Source organism: Leuciscus leuciscus (genome assembly GCF_965113295.1).
Source record: "Leuciscus leuciscus genome assembly, chromosome: 19".
Lineage (NCBI taxonomy): Eukaryota > Metazoa > Chordata > Actinopteri > Cypriniformes > Leuciscidae > Leuciscus > Leuciscus leuciscus.
Window position 1 is genome coordinate 8,032,859 of NC_138743.1, and position 23,335 is coordinate 8,056,193.

The 23,335-nt window shown below is 36.9% G+C and overlaps 1 protein-coding gene across 14 annotated transcripts in view; it reads left to right on the forward strand.

The window, feature by feature from the left end:
- Positions 1–23,335, forward strand: part of runx2b (RUNX family transcription factor 2b) — a 149,252-nt gene that overhangs the window by 100,495 nt on the left and 25,422 nt on the right. For 13 of the 14 annotated variants that reach the window (XM_082148620.1, XM_082148611.1, XM_082148621.1 and 10 more), the window contains 3 exons: positions 14,677–14,933; positions 16,543–16,699; positions 19,426–19,530. In XM_082148620.1, coding sequence (XP_082004746.1) covers positions 14,677–14,933; positions 16,543–16,699; positions 19,426–19,530 — 519 coding nt within the window. The remainder of the gene's footprint in view (positions 1–14,676; positions 14,934–16,542; positions 16,700–19,425; positions 19,531–23,335) is intronic. The other variant, XM_082148614.1, reaches the window with a different exon arrangement.

Here is a 23,335-nt window from a genome sequence, read left to right on the forward strand (position 1 = left end):
ACACGTTTAAACGCGATAGCTCAATCACACTCTGCACAAAAGGCCCTATCTGTTGTAAAACCCCCTCGAATCACTGACATGCCACCTGCGCTGCGTCCTGCACCGGACACAAAGGTTTCTGGGAGGCGTTCCCGCCCACAGCAGCCCACACACACTTACACAAAGGCTGAAATGAAATATGTGTGCGGCACAAAGCCCAGAGAGGGAGAGCGCACACCTTGGCCCTGTGTTCGGTAATTGACTTTGATGTCACACTGACAGTGTTTGAGGTGTCTTGAGGGATGCTGGGAAATCCATGCATGGGGAACGAAGGGGCAGGGATCTTCTTTTATTCACTTTTACTCGGCACGTATTCAGACGGGATTGAGAGAGGAAAAAAAGCCTCCAAAACAAGACTTTGAACTCGAGTCACTCATGAGGAACATTTGTGTTTGCCTAAATAGGTCTTTTACACTTCAACAAATCCTGTGTATGTTCTCCTGGGTTTTATTTTAGATTCTCTTTAATGTTCTTTGAATAGTAGGGGTAAATGTGCCCGAGCAGCAAATACTAGACTCTTCAAAGCGGTAACATATAATTACAGCACATTAGTTGATTTGTTGGTGGCGTGCATGTCTCTGTTGTTTTGATGTGCGTGTGGGAAATGGAAGGTCTGTTCTCTTAGGCGAGAGAACGGCAAAACACTGATTTAACAAGAAAGTTCCCAGAGAATTTAAAGCATATTGTGACTTTGTTTCACATCGTCTCTCTTCATAAAATGAGTGAGCTGCCTCGCTGCATACTGGCTACATAGACGCCATTCTAACCATCAAACTTCATAAGTGGCTTTTTTATAACGTTCTGCATAGGTAGAAACTGAAACAAAATGTTTTTGAAATAAGTCTCTAATGGTCACCAATGCTGCATTTGTTTGATCAAAATACAGTAATATGTAATATTATGAAATATTATTGCAATTTAAAATAGCTGTTTTCGAATATATTTTAAATGTAATTTATTCCTGTGGTGGCAAAGCTGAATTTTTAGCATCATTCCTCCAATCCTTAGTGTCACATGATCCTTCGGAAATCATTATAATATGCTGATTTGATGCTCAAGATACATTTCTCATTATTGTCAGTGTTGAAAACAGTTGTGCTGCTTCATATTTTTGTGGAAACCGTGATACATTTTGTTTCACAGGATTCTTTGATGAATAGAAAGTTCAAAAGAACAGTGTTTATTTGAAATAGAACTCTTTTGTAACATTATAAATGATTTACTGTCACTTTTGATGAATTTAAAGGTGCACGAAGCAAAATGTATATAAATAAGCAAGTATATCAGGAATCCACCTTCGAACCCCATGTTTTTGTCTTATCCTGCATCACTACAGTTCACCTATAATAAGTGTTTAAATTGGGACTATTTTCGACTGGTACCACTGCGGAGTGGCCCAGTACCTGCGTGACTCGTCATAGACATAAAGTAACAAAGTAGTTCCGGCTACAATGTTTTTCCACAAGACGCATCCAGTTTTGTTTAGTATGCGCTAGAGCGCTAAAAGATACATAGTGTAAGTGCAGTCCTGCTGAATGATAGTAATCATTTATTAAAAAATTCTGTGTATATCTTTAAATAATTAGATGTTTTTTTATTAACATTTCCCTCACTTCATCCACCATCTTTGCCATAGTGCTTTTTGGATTGATTTCACTGTGATGGCTTCGATCACCACAATGTTCGCTTCGAACTTGATCTGAGGATGCTGCCAACCTTTTGGAAAAGCCTTTAAATAATGAGCATAGACGATGATGCCTTGAAATGCTGCCTTTGTAGGAGTCATTAGCTACAGTATTTTGCCAAGTGTAATTTTGGTGAAAAACGTACCATAAAAACCATTTGTGAATAGAGCAGCGTTTTAGTCACATGATCTTTTTCCATGTGCACCTCAACTAAAAGTAGTTTCCATAGTTTACATCTTCAAGGGCGCATATACTTTTTTGTTTTCGATTTTATTCATGTCTTGTTTTTTATCCAGCGTTTTTTGTGCAATATATCCCAAAGTTTGCATAAAATATGTGGACAGAAACTCTGCAAACTCTTTGTGAAGACAGATCCTCTCTGTGAGAAAATGCGCTTTATGTGTTTTTCTTCTTAATGTCTTTTTTTTTTTTCTTTAGAAGAAAGACAATATTGTCTTGGGAGGATTATTCTTGACATACATAAATGTGCTTTCTCCAGTCATATTTTGGTCTGTTAATTGTTATGTGCCACAGTTCAAATTAATCACAACTTAAAAAGCAATAATCTGTGGGAACAGTGTATGGAAAGTGATAATTGTTAGTAGTACAAGATTAAAAAAAGACATAAATTTCATAAATGCTCATAACTTTATGTTTGATCTTACTGACATCATGTTGCTTAGCAATTTCACAAGTTCAGAAATTTCTTTTAATCACAAATGATTTGTGGAACAACCGGAAGACCTTCTGTGGAAACAAAGCAGCTTGTTCTCATCTAAATTCAAATAGTCCTTATAACAATCCCACATATATGTGAACTAGCCACATGTTCATACCAACCTACACTTGACCACCGGTATACACACTCGGCCCACGCGCTGCCCATGACCTTCCCCTTCAGGCACAGTGGAATTTATCTTTCTGGTAAACAGCAAGCAAATGTCTGCTGGGACACTCCTCAGGGCTTCAGGATTACAGTTCGGTTAACCCAAGTCTGATGAAGCCAGCTCTTTACTGCTATTTGCCTTCACCTCAACCCTGTGGCGACGTTTAGTCATGCTAAGTGTGTGCAGTTTTGTGTGTGTGTGTTTGTCTAAATACTGGAGCTATTGATTATTGATCAATTAATTAGGTTCAAAGATTATTTATAGTAGTGGTCCTCAACTGGTTTTGTTTCAGGACCTAACTTAGTTTGGCAAGCCGTTTTTACTTTAATTTCATTGCCAGGATATGAATCCTTGATATCAACAATTACATTTTCACTAGTTAAAATGCTAGTTCTTGATATCAGGAATTAGATTTTTACTTGTAACAATGCCAATTTTTCATATCAGGAATTATATTTCAACTAGTAAAAATGTTAATTCTTGATATCAACAATGACATCATTACTCATAGAAATATGAATTAGAATGCTATGCAAATTCAATTGTTAATAGTAAAAATCTATGGCAAGCCGTTTTAACTTTTATTCATTCCCAGGATATGAATTCTTGATATCAACGATGTAATTTTAACTAGTAAAAATGCTAATTCTTGATATCAACAATGACGTCATCACTCGCAGAAATATGGATTGTTGATATCAAGAATTAAATTTCAACTAGTAAAAACTATCATTCTTGATATCTGTAATTATATTTTCACTTAGTTACTGTCACCATAGGCTGCCATTCAAATTCAGTTGTTGATATCAAGAATTGATTTAGCTGAAATTCCAGTTTGCCATACCAGAAATTAAATTATTACTAGTAAAAACCACCATTTTTGATATCAATAATTATGTGGTTACTAGTGCAAATGTCTGTTGTATATCAACAATTGAATTGCTACCATTCAAAATTTTCATTTTTGAAATCAATAATTCGGTTGTCACCTTAGTGACAATGTTAATTTCTGATATCTTGAATGTGACTGTTGCTAGAAAGAAAGCCATTTTAGATATCTGAAATTACTCTCCTAATTATTGATATCAGAAATACATTTTCAGATCTCAGAAATAACAAATGTAACATGTTGAAATACATTTACAGATATTAAACATTTCAACTAGTGACAATTGAGTGCTTGATATCAGGAACTTATATTTTACGATAATAAAAAAGGAAATATTGATATAAAAAAATTTATGATTTTTACTATAAGAATTGTATCAACAATTGAATTTGAATGGCAGCCTATCAGTGATGCGCGGGTTGATCCGAAATGAGCGGGTGCCTGCGGTCACCCGCGGTTACCCGCGGTTACGAGTCATCCAAAAATATTTTTAATGATATTCGGGTCGCGGTCGGTCGGGTCGTTTGAAATAAAGATGCCAATTAAACCTTTGTAATTTATATAGTAGTATAGAGAGCATAAGCGGAGTGGAGCGGTGAGAATCTTCGCTCATCGCTCACGGAACTGTCCACCCCTCCGCTCAAAGCTACATCAGGCCGCTCCGCTCATTATCGCTCAGCGCTCAACGCAGTTTGATCCGCGCTCCACTCAAATCGCCCCCCGCTCGCTCCAAAAAGGGGAAAAAAAATCTACATGTAGCCTATATCACTGTAGAAATGTTTTATTTCAAATGACAAATTAGGCCTATGTAAGAAGGAATATAGCCTACACAAAGTCCTGTAAAATTAAACGAATAAATGGGCCTAATAATATGAATAACAATTATATAAACAAAAATATAGCCTACATAAAAATTTTAAAAGTAAATTTACTATTAGGCCAGAATTTTGATAAGTTAACTTTTGTGCAACGCGCACGATTAAAATTTAAATGGGCTTATATCCATTGTACACACAAACTGCTGTAAAATAAAACGAATAAATGGGCCTAATAATATAAATAAAATTTATATAAACAAAAATATAAAATAAATATACATAAACGTTTTAAAAGTAGGCCTAGGCTAAATTAACTATTAGGACAACATTCTTATAACTGAACTTGTGCGCAGCGCGCAGGATTAAAATTTAAATGGGCTTGTATCAATTGTTTGCATTTTACGCTGCATTTAATTTAGGCTACACTTTAAGTTACCATATTCAATTTGCTAACCTTTTGCTTTCTTCCCTGCGTGTTCACATATCACACTGCATGTTTTCGAGAGATGTGTCTTTTTAGATTCCAAAATTAATCTTTAGGCCTACTGACTGAAACGATGTCGTTTTCTTCTACCACATAATAGTTAGTTTTACACCTGTATGACTTCTTATTTTCCTTTTTGAAGTAGCCTACTTTTTGAACTCCATTATTGAGCCGAGTTTTGACTGAAAATAGAATCCATCTTGCAGTCATCAACAGTAGACTGAGTCAGGCTTGACTGAGCATGCTTCAGAATCTTGGTGTGCGCGGAGCGAAATTGAAGCGAGAAATAGGGCGACGCTCCATCCTTTTAAAAATGCCGCTCTGCGTTCTGTCCAAGATCCGCCCGCTTGCTCCCGCTCCACTCCGCTCACATGCAATTTTCTATGAAATACATAGGCCTACACTTTATTGGCTGAATAACTGGCGCGAAGATGACGCACGAGCTCAGTCTGCAGGGAGAGATGGAGGCGGCAAGAGAAAAGGTGAAGACTGGGGAGTGGAAGCTCCGCAAATACACAAACAGAAAGAGCAAAGTTGCCGAAATAATGAAAGATAATGACCAAAGTGCTGGCTTTGTCATGTGTATTTCTTGCTATGCATTTACTAGCCTACTTTTAAAAAATGCGGGTCAGGAAGCGGGTCGGGTACAATATTTTCTTTCTTTTTTTTTGCGGTCCGAGTTGCGGGCGGGTTAGTTGAAAACGTCGGTCGGGTCCGGGTTGTTTATACATTGACCCGCGCATCACTGCAGCCTATGGTGACATTTAAATACAAATATCAAAAATTGCCATTGCTACTAGTAGAAATCTAATTCCTGATATCAATATTGTTGTTATCAATAATTCATATCCTAGGAATTAATAAAAGTCAAAATGGCTTGCCATACACATAGTGTAGAAGCAAACTTGTTTTCTTGTGCACAAAATGTCAAAAATGTACATGAGAGACTGAATAAGAAAATGCGCTTTAGCACATAGTTGGATGTCATTTGTATTGTTTTATTTTCGCTGTCGTCTGCAAACCAATCAGAACAAACCTGCACTTGTGTCGTGACACACCAGTTGCATGAGAACCACTGATTTATAGATCCTCGAGGGGAAGATCATAGGAGGCTACTGTTTAGATACAGAAATGTATCACCAAATTCTGTTTAGTTGTGTGATTTATTTTCAGTTAATTGGTGAAAATGATGTTTTATAAAGATCAGACAGTCTTGCCCTAGAGCTAGTTACATAAAAGCATGTATAATTAGTGTAATTGGATGGCCTCCTGGGCTTTTAATCAGCAAAGTAACTGATTTAATTAGACTTAGATGTGTTGCGCATCTAGATGAAGATCTTAATGTCTAGAGGAGATCTTCAAGAGGATAATTATTTTTTTCCAGTCACAACATCTCCTGTATTTTAAAATGCTCATGTTTTCAACACATTAAATGTATTTTCATCCTTTCATGTTAATAATGTTATAAAGATTATCATGATTTGATCAGTTTAGTAGTTAAATAAAACGAGCAATACAACACAGTGAATTTGAGACATCTAAGATCCCTGCAGTTTAATGCCAAAGAGTAATTTTGTTCAATTCTGAAAATGTCTAGATTGCACTGGTATGTCGCAGGCAAACCACAGGCGTATCACTCCTAAAGTGCTGCGATTACCAATAATATAATTTCTCCCAATGGGATTCGGGAAGACAGTCAAATGTTCCTTCACGAGTTAAAATTCTTCTGAGTTTGGTTCAACACCCTAAATTAGATATCATTTGGATTTCAAAATGAGGCGCACATTTTGGCTGCTACAGAAAAATCGCTCCAACTTTTGCATGAAGCAAAGACTTTTGCATTTACTGCAGTTTCAGCATAGCTTGCAAAAGTAATTAATCATTCCGATCTATTGGAACCCGTCATCTTCAGGGGTGCTTGAAGAATATCTGCGTGTCATTTTTGCATGGACAGAAAATGGGCAACCAAAACATGTTATCATAAAAAGATGTCTGCGCGTTGAGAAGTCATTTCTTTTTTGGGCCATTTGAACTCATACAATCAACTTCCAGTGCTATAGCGGGGCGAGAGAGTTCAAAGAGGCTGAATATAATCTGTTCAGACTGGAGTCGGTTCCGAAAGAAAATATTCCCAAACCCTAAAGTCATTGTGGCAGTATCATTACCCTTTACTCGCAGTAGCATTTTCTCTCAATTACCTCCCTGATATCACATTTAGCCTGTTGCAACAACCATCACGAGAGTCAGAGACTGAGAAGACTAATTTTTTTTCTTCGATTTTTGGGTTGAATTACCATTTTCCCTTAAGCACTGGGAACGACAAACTCTAGTTGAAATGTCTTGAAAGAATAGAGAGCTGGACAGGTTTGCACCCCATGAGAATGATTCGATTTCGAAGCAAACAATGGCAGCCTTATTTTTATGCAAAAGAAATATCAGACTAGTAGCCAAGCAAAATCACCTGGTTCCACAGATTTTTGACGTCCTGGAATAATTCATTTAATCCACTGCTGTGCACATATGGCCAGGTTATATTTTACCCCCTTCCTAAGGTTTACGTTCAACTCTTTGCAGCTGCGTTAATATCCCAACTTTCCCTTTTTTCCCCTTTCACCCAGACTTTTTTCTTTTTTAAACACCTGAGCACAAGCCCTCCTGCATCCAAACAGGGAAATAAAGCCGGAGCTGTACAGCAGCGAGGTGATAGGTGATAGCTCCCTTGCGAGTTGCTTTCTGGATACCTGCCTGTTTGGGTTGTCCTTTGGTTACTCAATCCATCAGTAGTTCATATTATACAGCCAATAAATCATCCTCAATCTACCGCGGGATGAGGTGAAATCCCCCCACATAAATCTCCTATTAGTTTTACCTTGCACACAAAATAGAACTAACTGACTGTGGATACATGAGAACGGCGTAATAACTATAAATATTTTTCAACTAACCAAGCCGTTTCAGAGAGGAAGTAGACCCGTGCAATCCACAGCGGAAGGCGAAAGTGTGAGGTGGAATTCTGAAGGTTAATCCGGTCCAAAATAAGCACGCTCTTGTACAGAAGTGATACCCGACCCTCGTCCAGGAGTGCCTCGTGTGAGGGTCTGCTTTAGACTGATCCCTTGATTATTCCTCTGACTCTGCCGAATAAATCACTAATCCGCACTCGCTCAATTACACAGATACCAGTTGGAAATGCAACCTAACCTATGAATGTAAAAGGACGACCCTTTTTGTGGGCTGAATGTTTTGTTTTATATACAAAATAATATGTAGTTCCCACCAAAAGTGTTTGGACAAAAATATCAAATCAAATACCATTGGAATGGTACACACTTTTCAAGCAAGTATTACACACACACACACACACACACAAAAAACTTAGGTTGGATTTTTAATTATGATAAAACAATATATAGTGCTCAAAAAGTATTGTGGCACTTAAGTTTAGTTAGTTTAACTTATTTGGAGTACTACTTTATTGCACAATGCACATTTCTTAACATTAAGCCTAAGATGTGTTTTAATATCACTATTAGTAAGGAATCAGGATAGTATGATGACTGTATAATATCAGTCTTTAAATGCTAGTCAATTTACTGATATTTGCGCCATTATTTACCGCCCAAAAAAAACATGTCTTAAACTAGACTCCAGTTTGCGCTGCTCTTGGTTGGTCATTATGGAAGTGATCCGGCTGCGTCTGTGTTCTTTAATGTCAGTAGATCACGAACAGAACTTTCCACTCCCATCTGTGCTGTTTTAGAATTGAGCTGTCACGCTAATTTGCCCTGTTTAGTAAATCTGACCCAAAAAGTACAATTGTAGGGTGTATATATATATATATATATATATATATATATATATATATTAAGTACATAAATATAAATGTATTTGGAGTATTAGCATAAATAAATGTATTTCAAATACATTTTGGTATATTTATTTTTCACTAGGGAATATAAGGAAATTAAGCAATGTTGCTTTAATACAGCAGTTCACTAAACAAGAAATCAATATTGAGTAGTTTACAAGTTACTTTATTTTATTATTTTATCTTACACATTAACTTTATTGGTTTCACTTCATTTTGATGATCCCTTTAACACATTCTGTTGACTATAAGTAAAGTTACACCTGAATGTCTACTAACTCTTATTAGAGTATTAGTAGAGTATTAGTAGACTGGTAGGGTTAGAATAAGTTGACATGTAGTTGCAAAGTCAGTAGAATGTCTTTTGGGGGACCATCAGAATAAAGAATTAGCAGATATTAAGCAGACAGTCTTCTAATACTTTAATGAGAGTCAGTTGACATGACATGTAGTCACCAGAATGTTCAAAAGGGACCATCAAAATAAAATGTTACCCATTTATGTATTGCTGTTGTACTGCACCAAATAGTTAGAAACAAAGCCACTGCATAATTAACTGTTGTTTGTCCCGAGCAACACAGTAATGGCGTTTAATGAATTAGTTGATTGAATAATTCAATGATCACTTGTTCGGATTCTGTCACTAGTTTTGTTCCTGAATAAATCTGTTTTAAACGAATTGTTTGAGTGACTCAATGAGTCATAAAGTGACTTGGGCTGTGTCCGAAATCGCATACTCTCGAGTAGATAATCACTTTGAATAAGTAACTACTTCACGACAGCTTAAAAAAGTATGTTGTATAGAATGAGTGTGTGTAGTGTAAATGTAATCCGGACGTTCTACATTCGCCATGTTGTCACTGTCATGTGACCTACCAGCGTCAGGTGCGTCACTGCCATTCATAAATCCTCTCCCGTGGCCTCATGGGATAGTAAAGCGTCCAACGTACGCACACTTCAGGATCTCTCCGGAAGTACTAGGTCATATGGGTACTTTTTGCCTACTCTTTTATGAGTTCTGTGAATTCAGAGTTTTCATGGTGTGAATATGTAACCTGCAAAAAGAATCACAAGTTTTTATTTTTATAAATCTTTAATGTATGTTTTGTATTACATTTACGATACGTTTGTGACAGAAAATGATCAAACAACCTACTGTTGCTATGATTACCTGGTCAGGAGAAGACGTTTGCAAACAACAGGTAAACATACATCTCAAGCTCTATATATATAAAAAACAAAAAAAATATTTAAAGAGAATGTATATTAACCTGCCATCAAATTGCTGTTATAAGGTAGGCCTCATCGGAATATCAGTGTGACATGTTTCTCAACACACAATTCACTGACGCGGGGAACTAGTCGCACGCTTACTTGAAGTCAGGGAGTATTAAAAAAAATCTCTGAGCTATCGCCATGGCAACAGCATTCAATCTCTTATACTTGACTTTAGTGTTACGGGTATTTTAGTGGGAGCCTTTGTCACATATTACCAGCCTTTTTATTCCCCTTTTCCCCCTCACAAGCCGCAAAAGTTCCTTTTCTGTTCCTATTTTTATGTACAAGTGATCTCAATTAAGGACCTCCATGAAGGCTAGAGGCGGCAGACAGTCATGCCAATGAGAGCAAAAAGGAAATTGTCTTTGTAGCCTGCCACCAAAACCAGCCCCCACTTCTCCATCACCATCACCACCACCACCACCACAGGCCCCCCCCCCCACTCCACTTTCCATAACGAACACAGCGCACATCCCAAAAAACCATCGTGTTCCTGACATTTTCGACCATAGCACGGTCCAATTTGCTCTCGGAGCCAGTTCTTGTGCCTCGCTGGCTACTCAAAGTACTGAAGATCTCGTCTGCACTGATGATGTCACTGACCAGTCAATGACAAAACGACAATTATAGGCTCAGATTAAATCTGGGGGTTGAAAGGATGTTGAGAAGGTCTTCCTGATGAGGTAAGGCCACGAATTCTGCGTAGGCCTACGACTCATCGCCATCCCGCTCTGCGCGCGCGTATGTTCTCGTGAAGCGTGCCAAGGATGGAAAGTAACTATTTAAAATTGGAAGCCTCCGTAGCCCCATCAAATTGCTCCCCACATAAAGCCATAATTAAGTGTCTCAAAAAATGCACCACTGTGAAATGGAGCCCTGATCCAGGGACTTAAGTGGCTGTACTTTTCCTCTCAACCGTCGAAAGAATGCAGGACGAGAAAGAAGCGGAGAAAAACACTCATGTAGCACGTTACATAATCCCAGGGCTGTATGAATCTGAATTTGAGTCATTTGGATATCATTAAAGCCCTGGAGCTCAGTGTCTCTTCGTGTTTACATTACCAGTCAACAATGGTTTCTTTGTCCCGTGTCATCACTTATAATTTGTGTGTGGGGGGGGGGGAAGTGTTGCTGGCGGATTTTTTTGCATGACTACTTGTCTGGTTGCGTTGAAACCGGCCTCTTTCAGCCGTTTCTGATGAGCTACCCGCGCTGGATTACGCTGTCAGCTCGGCGTATCACGGCATCAGCAGATAAGGGTTCGGTTACGTTCGGCTTATCACATCATCAGCGTTTGAGCTGGTTCCAATCCAGCACGAGTGTCTGGTGACAAACAGCTCAGAGTAGCGCGCAGTAATCCCGGGTTCTTGCTCGGTGGATGCCTTTTTAACCCCTCATCTTTGTAGCACATCATAGCCAGCTGTGTGGGCTCCGTTTGGCTCATTAGGAGATCAAACGAGACGCCCCGAAAAGAAGTGGGCAGAGCTCTCGAGGCACAGCGAGCCACTCCAATCACGTGCCTTCGCTCAACGCTGATATTGCTGGCAGATGGCGGCCATACTGTACCGGCAAAGTGGATTCAGATGTGATAAATGCTCTTTGATATCTCGTTGTGTATATGATTCAACACGCCTCTCTGTTTGGACATGTCGACAGTCCTCTTATTAAGTTTTATTTGCATCATTGTTTTATTGATAGCCACGAATCTCGAGTGCAGGGACTGTTTGGCATCCATCTGTGAGGCATTATTAACACAAATCATTTTTCATCAACATTGATTTTATTTCCCAAACAAATCAGTGATTGAGACTTGAGTAAAAATCAGGCAAGCTGTTGGAATAATAGAAAGGGTCTTTGTGAATTCAATAGTATCTACTTTGATTTACCTTTTTTTTTTATTGAAAATTGATCTTTAATAACGTTGGCCAATCTTGAACACATTTTCGGTGCTCGGGGCAAACGGAGAGGCGGTGTAATTCAATCGCAACTTGTATAACTCAAACAATTTTTTCTCTCTCTTAACGACGTGCCAGATGCATGTCAGTGCTTCCTGAAGCTTTTTCTATCCCTCCCACATACAAGAGACTCACAACGTACCCACGAAACCATCGCCACCCCCACTCATGCCACCCTGCAAGTATATGTGAGCATTACTAAGCTACTTTAGCCTGTTTTCTTGCTGTGGTTATGAATGTGTATTCCTGACCAAGCAATCAGCAGATCATCACTTTTTTTATTTTGTTAGTTTCGCAGTTGCTTTCGGTTGGTTTGTTGTTGTTTTTTCATGACGAAATGGCAATATCTGAAGGTCTCAGTATTAGCTGGAGGATACTATATTTTAAATGTCTTGCTTGTTCTTCATGTTCTTTCGCATTTTTTCTTCTCTGCTCTTCTGGAACATGTTTAAGGCATATGCTTTTCCCTACTACTGAAATATTAGGTTAAATATTAAAGCTGAAGGAGGTACCAAGACAAACATTTGGGAAAATTTTGATTGACTGCTGTCACTGATTGAGCCAGATTGATTTCTCTCGCACATTTCTGCCAAGATTAATTAGACGCTTTGTTTATATCCTATTTTGTTTATTGGCTGTGTCTGTGTTCCCATCAAAATTATGGACCTATTATTCCAATGAATTTTTAAATGTGTGAAACATATTGCAACACTTATGACTTGGGTTAATCACAATCCGTGAGCCCGAGTCAGAGGGAGAGATTGCCATCTACAGTATCACTGTGAGATGGAGAGTTAGAGTTATTAAATTACATATTTTACATGGAAGGCTGTCTATGGATCCTCTGTTCAGAGAGTCAAAAGAAGCTTTGCTCAAAGGGTGTTAAAACTGTAGCCTGTTTAGTCTGTGCTTTATGGGGTTGCAATGCGTGTGGAAAGTGTATAATATGATTGTGAAACTATTATGTCATAATGGCTCACTCAAATTATCCCAGCATGTTTGTCTGCGAGTCACACTTTCTTAGAAAAAGATATGAGAAGCTTTCAGGTAACTCCACTTCATTTTATTTGGTAACACTTTTACAGTATGTTACATGTAGTTTTTATTGTAATTATAAATTATGCATAATTACATGCAACTAACCCTAAACCAAACCTAATCCTAACTTGTAAGTGCATAGTTAATTAATATTACTCAGTACTTAAATGTATAATTACACCAAGGACACCTTAAAATAAAGTGTAACTTTTTCTTTAATTAAACTCCTTTTTTGGATCGGAGGGCGTTTCTTTTAATAATAGGTGTCACATGTATTTTTAAATGTTAATATTATAGTATTTGTCAGCCAAAACAATAATTAAATATTGTATGTTCATTTTTTACTGTTAAATGAATTGTATTACTGTTAAATTTAGCTAGAATATGAATGTCAGGTTCTGTTGTGACAACATAGTTATTGGGGCATGTTGTCACAAAAGGTCAATGTGTTTTTCCTGGTCTATAATAGTGAAAATGTAAAAAAAGAAAAAGAAAAAGAATTTTAGTCAAGACATTAAATAATGTGCCTGTACAATAATCGACTTTATGTAGAAATGTTCACTTTATTAAGACACGTGACAGTAGATACTGATACTATAGATATAAAGGGAAAATCAGTACTTTCTGAATTCTAACCATAATTAAAAAATTTCCAATTGCCCTTTTTTCAGTGTCTAAAAAAAAACACAACATACTCAATATAAATCCATATTGTGAAGTTCTTCTTGTAATCACCATGTGTGGTTTAATTAATTTATGCATGCAAATTCCATTGCCATTTTGCATATTGAAAAAGGACCTAGCCTAATTGAATAATGTCCTTTCTGCGACTGGTTTAAGGAAAACATAAAAATGATATGATATTTTCATAATGCAGTAATTGAATCTATTCAGGACCCACAGAGACAATTTCCATTCAGATATACATAATATAGCAATGCAGTTTTAAACTCTCACAGGCAGAGTTATAGACTAAAGATCTACATGATCAGTGTACAGTTGAGTTGACTTCAGTTGAAATTTTATGATGTGATCGGGACATCACGTGTTTGATTGGCATCACTTTAATGATTGCATGATGCTGGAACTGTATGAACCACAAAAAAGAGAAATCCCTGTCTTCAAAGACCAACCACATTGGAAGCAACAAACATTTCGCCTCCTGAGCTCTTTTCATCCTTAAAGCTTAATTTGATCCTGCGCTCTCCAGGGAGCGCTATTAGAGAGAACGTCACTGATCCTACACACCAGAGACAAAACATCGCCTTATATTTATTATTATCTAACAGATATTGTTAATATGCAATGAAATCCGACTGTCTGTACTGTACTACCTACGTCTTTATACGCACTGAAAGCAATTGCGTGCCAGCGCGCTCTAGTGCCGCTGTTAACACGTTTTCTGATTCGTTTTTTAGACAGTTTGTCTAATCTGCTATGATAAGATTCATACAATCTTCAAACTTTTTCAGAGACCTGACCAAACCGTGCACATTCACCTTGTGGCGGTGAATTAAGCGCCTTTTAATACAGGAAACGTAGTTAATGACGACTGAGCGCAAAGCGCCAATTGAAGTCTGGTTGAGTGTGTGTGTGTAACCCGCAGCACTTCCCAAACTCATCAGACTGCAGCGCTGAGCGCACGGAGAGGGACTGACGGCGCTCCTCACACGCAAGCAGAGGACATACGTTCGTTTTCGGCTAATTTCGACTGTTGTGATGCGCATTCCCGTAGATCCCAGCGTCGGCCGGAGGTTCAGTCCGCCGGTGTCGGTGAAGATGAATGATGTGAACCCGAGCGCAGGACAGCAGCAGCAGCAGCACCAGGACAGCGCGGTGGTGCCGAGACTCCGCGCGCAAGAGAACCGCTCCATGGCCGAGATCATCGCCGACCACCCCGCTGAACTGGTCCGGACCGACAGTCCAAACTTTCTCTGCTCGGTCTTGCCTTCTCATTGGAGGTGTAATAAAACTCTACCGGTTGCGTTTAAGGTAAGAACTTGTTTTTAAATATGCATTTTGGAAAATACGTTAGTCTTGACTGCGTAAATAGTCATTTATTAGAGTGACATGTTATAACTGTGTAACATGGACACTGGATGTAATGTAAAGTGTTTGGACGATTGTTGTGTTAGTTTTTAGGTCTGCATAACTTTGTCAAGTGAAAATTGAAGCTTGTGCATGTCAAATTTCCTATGCAGTTTTAACACTTCTGACCGCACTGAGAAATAAGAACATAATTACAGTAATATGATGTCTTAATTTAATAAAAACTTATTTAAACAGCATTATTAATAGGCCTAATTCATAATATACCAAAATATTTTAAGAAGTGCCTTTTAGATTTTAAGTGTAGCATGTGCTAGAGATCGAGATTACTTGTATATTTTTATTTTTATTGTTAATATTTATAATTATTATTTCTTTGCTGTCCCTAATGACCCATCAGCTTAAATTTATACAAAAAAATACTTCATATAATTGTATTAATTTCAGTCAGTTTTGCTGAATGTGTCTATTTTGTCAATTTGTCACAGATAGTTACTGTGTCAGTAGTCTGAATCGTGTCTTTGTACTATTTATACTCTAGTAAGAGTGTGTGAACAGCAATTTTCCCCCTTAATAACAAAATAGACTTTACTGGAACAAAGCTTCATTTAATAAGAAATAATGACATTGCTCTGGCGTTATTCACTGTTTGATGTGTAATTCTGGCCTGTGGCAGAATCATTCCTCTTGGCTTGTGTTTATAGTCAGGCCTGTGCAGGTGTGGTTAGCTATTAGGGAATTGCCAGATTAGTAGCTAGATTAGTAATGATGAAATAGAATTCCAAAATCATATGCAAATATATCGCTTTAGGTGCAATATGCTGATTCATGTATCTGAACTAATAAATGCCGTCTGATGTAAACTACATTTTAAAATGTTTATTAACGATAATGATAGATTGTCACACAAGCACAACATAGACATGCAACAAATTATTTAATAAATCATATTTATTATTTTATGCCAGCTGCTTTTTAGACAGCTTCAATCATGCATTAAAAGCCAAATGCATTTAAAGTTAAAGAGATAGTTCACCCAAAAATGAAAATACTGTCATTACTTACTCACCCTCAAGTTGTTCCAAACCTGTTTGAGTTTCTTTCTTCTGTTGAACACACAAGAAGATATTTTGTTGGTAGCCAAACAGTTGACGGCACCCATTGACTTCCAAAGTAGGAAGAAAATACCATGGAAGTAAATGGGGACCAAAAACTGTATTGTTTCCAACATTCTTTAAATTATCTTCTTTTGTGATCAACAGACAAAAAGAAACCCATACAGGTTTAGAACAACATGAGGGTGAATTTTCATTTTTGGGTGAACTATCCCTTTAAAACTTGAATTTATACTTTAAAAAAAAAAACAATAATGATTATTTTCTTTTCATGTTAAATCTGCATAAATATGCAAATATGTTAATTTGTTTGCATGAAATCCTGCTATTAAATAATAATCAGAATCAGAGGAGCTTTCTGAAGAAGCTGCTGAACAGAACACTTGCATCTGCGCACATGCACTGTTTGAACCGTTGCATCATGGTTCTGTCCGCAGGTGGTGGCCCTGGGAGAGGTGGCTGATGGGACGGTGGTCACAGTGATGGCTGGGAATGATGAGAATTATTCAGCTGAGCTCAGGAATGCCTCAGGAGTTATGAAAAACCAGGTGGCCCGCTTCAACGACCTGCGCTTTGTGGGCCGAAGCGGAAGAGGTCAGTCCACTTTTAGAGAAATGTTTAGATGGTTTTCGGATTGTTGAAATGATTAAAATCCCTTATCATGCAGGTTTACATTGGGAATGTATTTATATCCAGGGTGGTTTGCATTTGTGCAGAAAATCAAAAATGAGCTTAACTGTCACTCAAAAGTTTGGCCACACCTTTTTTATTATTACCGCTTTCATGTATTACTACGGAGCCCCTGAGGGGGACATGGTGATGGAAAAAAATAAAAGATGGAAAAATAATAAGACTCTCGCAAAATGTTTGTGTTCCCCCAAGAAACTTTTGTGTTCTTTGCGAGAGAAACATTTTGCGAGCGAACCAAAGTTTCTCAGGGGAACACAAAACATTTGCAAGGGAATGCAAAAGCATTGCCAAATCATTTTTCCTGCATCTCATACTGTATATTTTCTTTCTTCACCATGTCCCTTTTGGGGGTCTGTAGAATATTGGTAGCTATCAAATCATGAAATAACCAAACATGAAAGTGCTAGAATCATGTATGGTAAACAAATCATCTTTTTAAACCGTATTAAAGGTATTAAAGGACACTTGTTGAGGCTTTCCTTCACTATTTGGCCCAACTCATTCAATTTTGTAATTAATTTTTTTAAATTAAAATGCAGTCAAAGCACTCCTAGCTAGCTAAGACCTATATATCAGCAAAAAAGTCTGCACTCTAAAAATACTTTTATGAGTATCAAGCAGAAGATAAATTTAAAGATTAGTTAAAATGCACAATTACAGGACACAATTGATACGTAGGACCAATTTATATTTAGCTACAAAATTAATTGAAAGTATAATAACTTTTACATCATAAGGTTCTGAACATCAAGAGAAACTTAATTTCAAGCTGTTCCAAATAATGCACTTTATACAAGTTTACTCCTGTTTACACAGGCTTACCATATTCCAGATTATATTATCACACCATGCGTTTTTCTATTAAGCTTAATCATTTTGTGTTTATCTACACTTGCACAATGTCATGTGGAGAAATCCTCCAGGGAGATTTGGTAACAGAGGCACGCGGTCAAACAGGGACACATGACATTCTTAGAATAATTATAGTCAGTCTGTGTACTGAGCTATCAGTTACGAGCCAACACCGTTGTGAAACCACATCACCACATTGGCGGTAAGAATGCACTCATTAAATTACAGGTCTGTGTGCGTTCTGCACTAAGGTTTCTCATGCCATCGACGGCAACTTACTGTAGGTCCCTGCGTAGCGGTCTTTAGTGTGTTGGAGAATTTTGCATATTGCTCCGATTATTTTTTAAGAGTAAAGCATTCAATTCTGTGCTTTTAGAATCACTGAATGAAATTGTAAAAAAAAACAAAAAAAGGAAGATTCTTAAAAAAGCCTATCATTTTCTCCATTGAGAAATAACAATCATTTATTAACCTTTAAAGATAGCATTGCCGTGAGCTATGAGGTTGTTAATCAATAGTATTTGTTTCTGTTGAAGCCGTCAGCCTGCCTTATTTAAGTGTTTTTTTTACAATCATGGTGAAAAACTACATTAGCCATGATGCTGTACAGAAAATTCTGCCAATCAGAGAGTCGCCACAAGCAAAACTCGCCAAAAGAGCTCTTTAGCTCCGCCCACTCCCATGAAGCACTATTAATCTTGAGTCTGCATACTGCATATATGTAAATGCAAACTGTACATTCAATTTCAAATATAATAATCAACATTTTTAAATGAGTAGTTTTATATTTTTTTATCGTTTTTTATTTGATTATGCTGTTCACAATGCTTTTGTAGTTTTTTCATTCATCAAAGCCGTTAGAACACACAATAGTTTTGCTTCAAAATCGAAGTTTGCAATATTATGATTCACCTCATAGCTGGTTGGCTTGTTTCTTGGCTTAAAACGCGTTAACAAAGACTATTTTTGAAATCCATATGGGTGAAATAAAAGGAAAAAAATAAAAAGATAGCCACGCCCCCAAACTTACACCATTGGTTTAGTCAAATTGAAGTTCTATATTTAGACAGACTAACCTGCAAATAAACTTATTTATTGTTGTCTCTGCATGGGGGAAAGTGAAGAATTACACACTTCACTAAATTCAGTTTTAAACTTGAACACTACATAAAAAGATTAAATATAAATCTTTTGGTTCCTTAAAGCTTCATGATTTTTGACACTTGGAGATTTATTTTATTTTATTTTTGATTTATTAGATTCCAGGGCACGATGACACATTGTATTCAAATTATTATGAGAGCCATTTGGTCGTATTTAATTCTATTTTATGATCGCAAGTCTTATGAATTCACTGTCAGCAGATCTGTGCTGCTGAGATTCCACGCGTCTTGCCAGCTGTTTCCCATCGTTGCCAAAGTATTCCACCCACTACTTCCTGTCTCCCCAGCAAACCAGGGGCATTCATGAGTAGGAACCATTGGAGCGTCATGTTAATCCCTTGTTCCCCCGTATTAAACCACCAGAGAGCACAAATTGTCTGGAAACAGTGTTTAGGGAAGTGAGCTGTCTAGATTGCCGATGCCACAGTTTAGCGTCGCACAATTTCCCAGTAGCCCACTGTCCTGTTCATGTTCCGAGAGCAACAAAAAGTAGTACAAAATGATGCTGATGTCATTATTGCTCAAATCTTTAAATATCCCCGGATTATAAACTCAAGGAGCTCAGTCTTGCTTTGACACTGAGTAAAGCCCTTCAATGTTTCTGTGTTTGCACAGGGAAGAGCTTCACCCTGACGATTACAGTATTCACAAACCCACCGCAAGTGGCCACTTACCACAGAGCCATTAAGGTCACGGTGGACGGACCGCGGGAGCCCAGGAGTGAGTACACCTTATATTACATACGGCTGTGACTAACCACATCCACGAGGCCTGTCATCACGTCCACCTCTCTGTTGGGCCGCAATCGCACCTCATCAAAGGCTTGCGGTCATTCGTGCATGATTTATTTATTTTCTGATTTCTGCCTCAATCGGTTTGTCGTGAAATCATTGCCGAAGGAATTCTCTCAGGGCAGACAGATTGATGGCTTTAATTTTGCTTTGAACAGACTGGAGACTTGGTTTCAGGATTGCTATTACTATTGGGAAATACGTATTCAGTATATATATCCAATGAAGTCAGCATTAGTCATGGAAGGGATTGTGGTACTTTTTCATATTTTCTGTTTAACATACAAATATAGTTAGGAGTTTTTCAGTTTTATGTTTAAAAATAAGTACCACAATCCCTTCCATGACTAATGCTGAATTCATTGGATATATATATATACTATAATTTCTGAGAGAAATGGGATATTCAGTGGAATAATTGAATGCTTTTGCAAAGTTGTGAAACATCTTGAATGTGACGAGAGAGGAAAAACTTCACGTAGCATGTGCACTCCAATTCATGAACGAATCACTAGATTTGGTTCTTTGCAATGAATCAGTTGAGCCAATTGGTGAATCATTTTTAACCAAACACTGGAGTCATTGGATTGAATCAGTCAGATAACTCACTTCCTCATTGAATCGTTAGTCTAACTTACTGAACTGCAGATTATTGTGTCCGGTAACACTTTATTTTAAGGTGGCATAGTTACACGTTACTTACTATTAATAACAGTAAATTATGCATAATTACCAGCAACTAACCCAAAACCAAACTCTAACCCTAACCGTAACTCTATAGTAAGTACATGTAGTTAATTAATACTTATTTGAGTTAGTACAGTGTACCTTAAATATCCCCTTAAAATCAAGTGTCACCCTGTGTCGAGAGCCATTACTGTGATGTGTACTTTTAGAAAGCTAGAAAAGTTTGTAAGGTTATTGAAACCATGAAAATATAAAAAAATGAGTCCACTAAAAAAATGAGTCCATTCTGACAAGTTGTTTATATGACGTTACATATAGATAAAGATATATATACACAACAGACATTTAGAGTTTTGTTGTGATCGTTTTAAAGTCCAAATGAATCAAAATTGGTATATTTTATATATATTTATATATTAAAATTAAATGTATTATAAGACACATATTAATATTCTTATTGTGAGCAATTCATCAGTGCATGTTTTTCCATTCATCATTATTTTTTGGTCTGTGTAATCTTCAAATATTAAATAAATAAATAAATACAAATATATACTCAGTATATATATATATATATATATATATATATATATATATATATATATATATATATATAAACATTTTATTTAGTTATGCATGTTTAAATTAAATATTATTTTAATAATATGTATATTATAAAATAATATTTATTATGATGAGTGATTAATAAATATTTGCTATGATTAATACATATTTTATTAAAGTATTTTTTGGATGTTTTATTTTTATTGTATAACTCTTTTTTTCTCTCTCCAACATAAACTCCTGTGGGAAACACTGCAACGAATTGTGCACCAACAAAATAAACAGTTCATTTTGACTATAGAGAATTCACACTTTTGCAAGTTGCGTCTGGTAGCCGGCTGGTCTGTCAGTGTTATCTTAATCAGCTGTCTGTCTGAGCTTTAGGTTAGTGTCTGCACAGAGGTTCTACCGCGGTAACATTGTGCTTGCATCAGCTTGTTTTAATGGCACTTATAAAACTGCGAGAAAAAAATCTACTACATCTGTCAGTGCCAACTGGTCTGGCAAGCAGCTGTTTTACTTTATTATGAAAAATATATACTTTCGTCTTGGCTTAGAAATCAAGCCTATCACATCCCTAACAACATTTCTGCCTCTCTTTTTCTCTCTGACTTTCAGACTATTCTCAATGAACACATATGGTACTAGTATTTAGAGGCTGTATATGGTCTTGATTCTTCATTGTATTACAATGGCCTCTAGCAACTACAGGCCTCGTCTTTGATGTTGAAGACTTCCTCTATTTCTGCCTTATCTATAAGTGAAGTTTTTGAAAGGCTTGCAGGCCGTGTTATTGTGCGTAGGAACAGATGAAAGGCTCTTTTACGGGTGGCTTTTTGTGTAGCGCTGATCTGATATTGGAAAGCTCCTGTCTCGGCTTACAATATGCTGTCAGATTGCAATTAAGAATACCACGTCTCTGATAGACCGAAATATTTCACATTTCACCGTTTTAAAGTTTAGTGCATATATTGCATAGTATCGTCTGTATACTGCTTATTATTTTTTTAAAGAAGTATGTGAAACAGTATGCCGTGTTGAAGGGATAGTTCACCCAAAAATGAAAATTCTGCCCTCATGTTGTGTCAAACCTGTATCTTCTGTTGAACACAAAAGAAGATATTTAGAAGAATGTTGGTAACCAGAGAGTTGACACTAGCCATTGACTTCTATAATATTTTTTTTCTTGGCATGTTAAAAATTGTGGTTTAAAAATTGACCTTCATGTCACCACACTAGAAATGGAAGTTAAAGTGCAATGCATTGTGGGATTCAGTAATAAATGCAGTGTGTTATTGTTGTATACTGAAATAGCATACTAACATACTGTTACTATTACTTTTGCTGCAGTATAGAGTATGTATATTGTGCATAATATGCCGATTTTCTGTATGCATATAGAATACCTTGATAAATACATTTTCCAGAACAGTAAATACTATGTGCAATATTGTGTCCCAACTTGACCTTTCCTTTCCAGCCACAATTGTTAAAATAACTTTTTTATTATTATTATTATTATCAATGTTGAAAACAGTTGTGCTGCTTAATACTTTGGATTCTTTGAAATAGAAAGTTCAAAAGAAAATGTATTTGATTTTTTTTTTTGGTAATGATAAAGTCTTGACTGTCACTTTTGATCAATTTAATGTGTACTTGATAATTTTTTTTATTTTTTATTTATTTTTTACTGGCCCTAAACTTTTGAACAGAAGTGTGTATATTTATTTATATTCTATATTTTAGGGGCTATATATATCAATAAATAGTCAGTTGGGTTTTTTAAAAAGTATTTGTCGTTTAATTTAATGTCAAATGTCAATTTTATCAACTGATATAGTTATGCATTTTTAACTATTATTGAATGTATAATTGACAGCGACTGGTAACTGGACACCACTTGCCTGAATTGAACATGCAATGTGATGAGGTCATGTGACTAACACAGAGAGCTACATGTAACTTTTGCACTTCTTTTTTCCCCAAAATTGGGTAACATGCCATATTTTTGTGAAGACAGTGGCAGGTAGTTTGGCAACAAGGCACGTCCGAATCCTATGATCGTGTCACATCCTGTCTACTGAGAATCTGCCATCTGATATATTTTTGAAGGCAGCATAGATGAATCCTTCACTGCCTTTGATATCCCACAATCCTGTGTGTCCGATTCCGTGACAGCTGAGCTAAAAAATAAATATGGTCGTCTGAAAATTGCGGTTGGTGGTCAGTTTGTGTGGAAATGTAATTTTTTGACCTACTTTTCCCACTTTTAATGTCAATTACAGTGAGAAATGACTATAGTTTTGTGAGGTGCCTTCACGCGCAAACACTACGGCTGTGTTCGAAATCGCCCCCTATACCCTCATTCACTATTCCCTACATTACTCCACTAATATAGTCCACTTGAAGAAGTGAATGAAAACGAGTGAGTGAATTCGGAAACTGACTGCGCCGGTATAGCTGCCAATTTTGCATAGTTTGTG